General features: G+C 35.4%; 1 protein-coding gene across 1 annotated transcript in view; it reads left to right on the top strand.

Annotated features, from left to right (window-relative positions):
- The first annotated feature begins 4,076 nt into the window (after positions 1 to 4,076).
- The window catches only part of LOC107601013 (uncharacterized), a 13,461-nt gene continuing 9,102 nt past the window's right edge, over positions 4,077 to 8,435 (top strand). Inside the window, exons 1-3 of the mRNA XM_016293034.1 lie at positions 4,077 to 4,419; positions 4,914 to 5,116; positions 6,451 to 6,543. Of these exons, the coding sequence (XP_016148520.1) occupies positions 4,416 to 4,419; positions 4,914 to 5,116; positions 6,451 to 6,543 (300 nt within the window). The 5' untranslated portion in view covers positions 4,077 to 4,415. The remainder of the gene's footprint in view (positions 4,420 to 4,913; positions 5,117 to 6,450; positions 6,544 to 8,435) is intronic.

The following is an 8,435-nucleotide window of genomic DNA, read 5'->3' as shown; positions in this document are numbered from 1 at the left end:
GCTGCACTGCTAAGGAAGGGAAGCACTAAAGAATCTAGCACACACTTTAAGATAATTTATAGTATAATAGTCATATTAAGACAGAATTATTTTGGGTTGTGGTATGAATAAATAAACATATGTGTTAAAAGGTAAGAATATAAGTAATCATAAGGACAGCACATTGTAACCTGACACCAGCACCTGCAAAACATTGCACATTACAGATTAAACAACATTTCATGTAAATACAGTTTTAAAGACCACCCATATTATACAAATAAATAATAAAAAAGATAACAAATAAATGCCACTGGACTGACAATATTTTAAACTTCACACTCATTTGAACTATTGACCTATGACATCCTATAACATGCAGTTCATTTAAATGTCAATGTTTGCGATCAGTCACAACACATGACTTACTTTTTGACTTCTCTTTCGGCCAGACAGTAACAGGGAATAATTTCTTTTGGACGTCAGTTGTTCATTTAATTTGATTTCATTTATTCACAGACAGAAATTAATCGCCTTGCCAGTTATCACCAGATGGTAACACTGTGTTGAAAAGCCTTTTGCTTCGCAAAGCTTAATTTTACCTTTACTAATGTGCATTTAAACCCCTGGCCTCTGTAATTTTAATAAAATAGAACTAAGCAGATTTACTGTACATCTTCTACAAAAGTCTTTTCTCTTAGCGTGACCTGATCCATTATGGCATTGGCAATACCTAGTGTTTTGCCCTTTCTGGCATGATGACAGTTAAATTCTGCAGTCTTTTTTAGCCACTTGTTAGCAACCGCCTTTTTCAAGACAGATTAAAAGAATCATGTGTGGGGTATTACTGGTGTATTTCTTGTTACACAAAATGCGAAAATATCTTGAAATTGTGTTAACCACAGACCTTATTTCAGGCATTTAACCAAATGTCCATTCAATAAAATCCATTGACCTCAGGACGATGGAACCAGAAGTCTAATTTTTAAGGTTTTAGGTGTGTGCATGTGTGTGTTTTGAATGGTTGTTTGACACGGCAACAATCACTAAAGTAAAAGCTAAAGTTGAGCTATATGCAAACTACACCACAGTTGTGTAACTTAAACGACACCACCATTAAAGCTTCTGACAACTCTTTCAATCTTTAAAAACATCTTCACTGTGCACTTCTTATATTGTGGATGAGTCTGCCCCCCAACTTTTTTGGGAATGTGTCCAATGCTGTATTATTTTGAGAAAATTCAGTTTGTTTACATGCATTTCTTTTAGATTGTTTTTCTTTGATGTTGAATAATGATGTTTTACTTGGCCTCTGTAGTTTAATTTAAAAAAAAAATAAATGTACCTCCAAGAACTGTAAAGCTTTCATCTGAAAAAAGAAATCCATCTCATTGTGTCACATTTGTAATATTTACTTATTTTACATGTGAAGGATTTTATGTAAGAAAACTCCTCACTGAATTATATTCCACACTAAATAATTTCACATTTCAGCACTGACGCTGCACTGCTAAGGAAGGGAAGCACTAAAGAATCTAGCACACACTTTAAGATAATTTATAGTATAATAGTCATATTAAGACAGAATTATTTTGGGTTGTGGTATGAATAAATAAACATATGTGTTAAAAGGTAAGAATATAAGTAATCATAAGGACAGCACATTGTAACCTGACACCAGCACCTGCAAAACATTGCACATTACAGATTAAACAACATTTCATGTAAATACAGTTTTAAAGACCACCCATATTATACAAATAAATAATAAAAAAGATAACAAATAAATGCCACTGGACTGACAATATTTTAAACTTCACACTCATTTGAACTATTGACCTATGACATCCTATAACATGCAGTTCATTTAAATGTCAATGTTTGCGATCAGTCACAACACATGACTTACTTTTTGACTTCTCTTTCGGCCAGACAGTAACAGGGAATAATTTCTTTTGGACGTCAGTTGTTCATTTAATTTGATTTCATTTATTCACAGACAGAAATTAATCGCCTTGCCAGTTATCACCAGATGGTAACACTGTGTTGAAAAGCCTTTTGCTTCGCAAAGCTTAATTTTACCTTTACTAATGTGCATTTAAACCCCTGGCCTCTGTAATTTTAATAAAATAGAACTAAGCAGATTTACTGTACATCTTCTACAAAAGTCTTTTCTCTTAGCGTGACCTGATCCATTATGGCATTGGCAATACCTAGTGTTTTGCCCTTTCTGGCATGATGACAGTTAAATTCTGCAGTCTTTTTTAGCCACTTGTTAGCAACCGCCTTTTTCAAGACAGATTAAAAGAATCATGTGTGGGGTATTACTGGTGTATTTCTTGTTACACAAAATGCGAAAATATCTTGAAATTGTGTTAACCACAGACCTTATTTCAGGCATTTAACCAAATGTCCATTCAATAAAATCCATTGACCTCAGGACGATGGAACCAGAAGTCTAATTTTTAAGGTTTTAGGTGTGTGCATGTGTGTGTTTTGAATGGTTGTTTATGAGTCCCTTGTTTGTCCTAAACAGTTAAACTGCCTGCTGTTCTTCAGAAAAATCCTTCAGGTCAGGTTCTTTGGTTTTCCAGCATCTTTTGCATATTTGAACCCTTTCCAGCAATGACTGTATGATTTTTAGCTCCATCTTTTCAAACTGAGGGACTCATTACAACAAAAAGTTCAAACACTCAGTGATGCTCCAGAAGGAAACATGATGCATTAAGAGTCAGGGGTGTAAACTTTTGAACAGAATGAAGATGTATGCATTTTTCTTGTTTTGCATAAATATCTTTTATTTTATTCTTTTTTTTTTTTAGAACTGCCCTTCAGAAGCTACAGAAGAAACTTGTTTCCCAGAAGACAAAATAAGTTAAATTTACCCTGATCTTCAAATTAAAAAGGTTTTCAGGCTCTTAATGCTTTGTGTTTTCTTCGGGAGCATCAGTAGTGTTTGTTTGAACCTTTTGTAATAGTTGCGTATGAGTCCCCCAGTTGTCCTCAGTGTGAAAAGATGGATCTCAAAATCAAGATGCTGGAAAACCAAAGAATTTGTGAGACCTGAAGGATTTTTCTGAAGAACAGCAGGCAGTTTAACTGGTTACGACAAACAAGGGACTCATGAACAACTATCACAAAAAAAAACAAAAAAACCCCCAGCTGTGAATCATCCAGTTAACACAGTATTAAGAATAAAGCGTAGGCCTATGTACTGGACATGTTGTGGACTATAGGCTATGTACTGTAGGCCTAAACATATTTATTTGTTAAATATCTTATTCAGATCAGTACAAAAAACCCCCCACACATTTTCTATGATCCCTCATACAGATACTGCAAAGTGTATGTAAAGTTTTGACCACAGCTGTATAGACTTATAGGCCTATTGAACGAAAGATGGCAGTATACTCTCGTTGTGCGCAGTACACCACTGAAAGAAATTAGGGAGGCTTAAAGACACATGTGTGATGTTCACAGAGAACATAAAGTCCTCCAGGGGGTGCATGATGGCATATAAAGGCAGGCTGTCCATTGCACCGTATTAAAATATCAACAGGTTTTTTAAAATTCTCAACAGAGATGTGTGTACACTAAAACTAATAATCTTTCAAATAAGAGTCATGCCCAAACTGCCACCTGCCAATCACATGTATACTTGCTCCATTTATCTGTATAAAATGTTTTTAAAGAAATCCGAATCCAATAATCACAAATCACTGTGATTGGTCCACCTTGAGGTGTGCTGAGAAAAGTAACGTATATCACAAGCCTCATATATCACCGCTGCTTCAACGAGGCTGAATTCAGCTTCTTATTCGAAGCTTCTTATTGACGCTTTCCGTTCCACCTTAAAAACGCGTTTAAAAAAAAAAATCATTACTGCACTCAAAGGATGACATGCACGTTTAATAATTAACGTATAATGTAATTAGATTTAATGTTGACAGCCCGTTTTCGCTCTTGTCTCCATGTTATTTAAATTTTTAAATAGTTACTTGTTCGTTTCTGAAAAAGAGACGCAAATAGAGACGGTCCCTAAATTGAGCGTGAAGCTAGAAACGCTGAAGCGTCGCGTTTTTAAGGTGGAACGGATAGCGTCAATAAGAAGCTGAATTCAGCCTCGTGCTGCTTCAGCAGTGGTCTTGACAATCATTTCTATCCGAGTAATGACACAGATTACCTTTATTAAAAACAAATACAGAGTGAAGATTAAAAACGGGATAATTATTATTTACAATTATAGTTTCTGACCATCTACAGACAAAACTCAAACCGATGAGCCCCGCCCCTCTAAAAGTTTACCTTTTGCTGTTTGCCGTTCTAACGCGCAGCTCACTTGTTAGACGCATGCGCAGTGTGTAACGGAACGAGTCAACGGACGAAGTTGGAAACAAGACTGTTTGTCAATCCAAATATATTCAAACAAAGAAGCAATGGGTGTGTATAGTCATCTACCTTATAGTCATTTATATTATTTGTCGTTAGATATGTAATGACCACACCTATAGTATTTCACATGTCTGGGCTTTTGAGTAGAGTATCATAGCTCTGATGTACACAGCTAGAACCTCATGCTGGATGAGGCTGATAGATTATTTACTTGCGTGTAACGCTATTATTAATTTTTATTTGCGCTTTTGTTGCATTGTTTTGCATATAAATTAATATACGTGTATGTGTGTATATGCAAAACACAGCATAAACACACATGTATATTTATGTCAAAAAATTTCATGTAATTTTTTATTGTTGATTTCAGTATTAACATTTTTAAAAATCCTGAAACTTTTATTTACAGGTTTAAATTATTTGAATGTGGAATGTGAATATTTAAAATATGGTTTCAGATATCTGAATGGCACTCTATATGAATAAATGCAAATATATAGATATACATATGCGTAAATATTTGTATATCTATGTCTTTGTAGAGTCTGCCCCTCCTCTCTCCTCACTTCGCCTGCTGGTTTCTCCTCTACGCCTCACATCCGCCTTCATGTGGCAAGTTGTCAAGGATCAAAATGTGGAGCAATTTGGAAAACTGGAAGAATTTGTTTCTGTGATGACAAACCTTGTGCCAGAGCTTTTAAGTAGGAGACAGAGGGCCACTTTAATAGTGGGGCTGCGGGCAAAGGTAAGATGTGTCTATGTACTGTATTTGTTACTGTTTTCATGGAGGTCTTTTTTTTTCTTTTTCATTTATTTACTTATAAAGCACAAATAAACACAACAAGAATTGACCACTGTGCTGTCCAGAAGAAAAAGGTAAAATAGAAAAAAAAATAATAATACAATAAATATACATTAAAAAGAGACCAAGAATTAGTCTATAATTTATTAAATGCAAGGGTAAACAGATGAGACTGTAACTTAGATTTAAAATCATATACTGTACATAATATGCAGATCTCACAGATAAGGGAAGACTGTTCAATAGCCTAGGACTGGCTACTGCAAACGCACAGTCATCTTTCAACTTCAGTCTTGGTCTTGGATATGACAGAGTAATACTGTCTGAGGATCGCAAACATCTGGCTGACTTATTTACTTTTACAAGATCTGACAAATAAGAAGGTGCCAGACCATTTAAGGACTTAAAAACAAACAACAGAATTCGCACTATAACGCACTGGCAACCAATTCAGAGACATTAAAATCGGAGTAATGTGTTCTCGCTTACGAACCCCTTTTAAAAATCTAGCTGCAGCATTTGAACCATTTGAAGCCGTGACATGGAGGATTGGGGTAGTCCTTGTATACAAGGAGTTACAATAGTCCAAACGTGATAAAACAAAAGCATGTATGACTCTTTCAAAAAGATTTAACTTTTGACAGAAGTTTAAGATGGAAAAAGCATGACTTGACTACTAAGTTGATATGTTGGTCAAACTTAAGGGAGGAATCAAAAAGAACTCCCAAATTTTTCTCAGTTGTTTTGATATAAGAGTTTAGATTACCACAATTAAAATTTGGTTTTCCATTACCCAAGGACAATTGCTTCCGTCTTACCCTCATTTAAATGCAAAAAAATATAAATATATGGTAAAATATGGCAGACCACTCACCCACTCCTATTTTATAATTGTTGCTTTGAAATGAGACCGCTATGATGATGTATGCAGCCAACAAATGCGACCTCTGGAGTTGCGCAGCCTTTGAAGTAAAAAAACTTAATATTTTCACAATAACTTGCGCACAATACTGCTAAAGTTACAAATTTTCAAAATGTGAAATGTCGGTTAAATTTTTCACTGTCAGCTTTTAAGTGCATGCTTAAAAATGTCCTGTTTTCATAAAGTATATTTTTCTTAATTATTCATTGTTGTGTATAAATAATGTTGTCCTAGACCAGAGTTCATATATTGCAAAGAACACTTGAAGATATAGTTAACTTTAAAACTTAGATGCTGTGCATCATGTATTATTCGTTTTATGTTTTGTTTATGTTCACTATAATTTATCTTTTAGATGATTCTTGAGATGTGTCGAGGTGAGCTCCCAGCAGACCTTCATACTGTCAAATCACACATTCACCAAATTCAGACTGCTGATTTATTGAAGGTATGTCAAGTCTGGATGTTTTTTAATCTATTGCACATCTATTTGTTTTTATATATATTAAATCCAAATAAAATATAACAAATGTTGTGTAATATAACTTGTGTTAGTTTGTTTGCTGGTTTTTATTGTATTTGTTATACTTGTATTTTTTTAATGGTTTTTGCCATGAAAATAGCCTATGATGATGAGATGGCATTAAATAAAAATATAATACTACTACTACTACAAATAAAATATAATTTTAATAAAACTGTGATGAAGCACTCAAAATTGCACTGTACACCTGCTTTCGCAAGATGATTCAGATTAATATCAGAATTATCTGATTATGTATTTCTATTATGATTAAATATAGTCATTTTTTTGTTAAGCGGCACAAAAATAGAACTGATTTCCTGATTAAATTATATTAAGTGATAAATCAAGGTGTCTGTGGACCCTTAAAGTCCTAATTTAAAAATAGGGTGTTAAATAAAATTGGTATTAAAATGTCTTAAATCCATGTTTCAGAGATCTTAACTGCAACTGAACTGACTCAGCAGTAAAGATTTAGATTTTATTTTCACTTGCTTTTTGTGTGCTTGGCACATCATATGGTGTTTTGCTGTGCAACTGCAATTTCCATGCCGGTTTCAACTCGATCCAAGATGGCACCAAAAAAAAAAGACAGCTGTGTTGCAAGCTTTGACAATACATGGCTTTGGTTGTTTGGCTACAAATGCTCTTGTTTTTCCTACTGGAAGTTTCAACACTTTTGGAAATTGGTTCTTCTGTTGCTCATCACAAACCAGACTTTGTGTTCCTCTATACCAGTCCTTTGTTTACAAACATATCATCGGAGACCTTATATAGATTGTCCAGCTGCAAATTCAAAAATGCAAAAGGAGAGCCGACCCCATCATGTCAGTACCTCCGGTCCTAGACTGGGACATGTTCTGGAAGTGTTTCAGTTATTTTCTCAGTAAATCTATCAGAGCAAACAAGCGTCAGCACATAGGCAAATTGGAGTCAAATCCACCAACACTAGAAGCTTGTAGCATGGAATAAGCAACATAACGGACTGTGATCTTTGCTGTGAACACTGCTGTAACTCCTCTGGACAAGCTCAAGACCACTTTTGCTCACATTGAGAGCAAAGCTGCCCTCAACAGTGCTTAGAACAATGCCACCCTCATGGAGAAAGCTTTTGCAGGCAAAGCTTCCTAGCCAATGTAACCTGAAGCGGGTGAATATCCACAAAGCCACAGGTCCAAAATGCATTCCCTTCTCTGTCCTCTGAGCATTTGAGACCCAGTTGGCTGGTGTTTTCAGACATATTCAACCCCTCTCTTTCCTTGTCTGCAGTCATGCTTCAAAATATTCACTCTTGTGCCTGCCCCGAAGCAATCTAAAATCATATACTTAGATGACTGATGTCCTGTCACTCTGACAAATTTCCTTTCTCAGGTGATAAGAATGATAAATTGATTAAGAATTTCCTCAGCACTGGAGCTCACAGGAAAACACAGGAAACTCCTCTTTCTCAATTTCTGCAAGAGGAAGGAACTAGTTGCGAACTTTACGTGACTGAACAGCGAGTATATTCCTATAAACAAAACACAATTGACGAGGGTCAGGAGCTTCAAATTACTCAGTGTACACATCATTGAGGATCTCATGTGGTCAAAACAAAGTGACCACCAGCACCTCTTCTTCTTGCTATCATTCTACACATGCTGTAAAGAGAATCCTGACTGGCCACATCACTATCTGGTAATGGGAATGGAACTGCTCTCAACCGCAAAGTACTGTAGAGGGTATTACACATTTTTTTTTTTCCATTTAAAGTTCAGTTATGAGTACAACACCAAGCGGCAACCTTCCGGTCTCTCTTGAAACCAACACGGAAGTGA

This window comes from Sinocyclocheilus grahami, unplaced genomic scaffold (genome assembly GCF_001515645.1).
Source record: "Sinocyclocheilus grahami isolate Dianchi unplaced genomic scaffold, SAMN03320097.WGS_v1.1 scaffold296.1, whole genome shotgun sequence".
In the NCBI taxonomy this organism is placed as follows: domain Eukaryota; kingdom Metazoa; phylum Chordata; class Actinopteri; order Cypriniformes; family Cyprinidae; genus Sinocyclocheilus; species Sinocyclocheilus grahami.
This window is presented reverse-complemented; position numbering and strand designations above follow the sequence as displayed.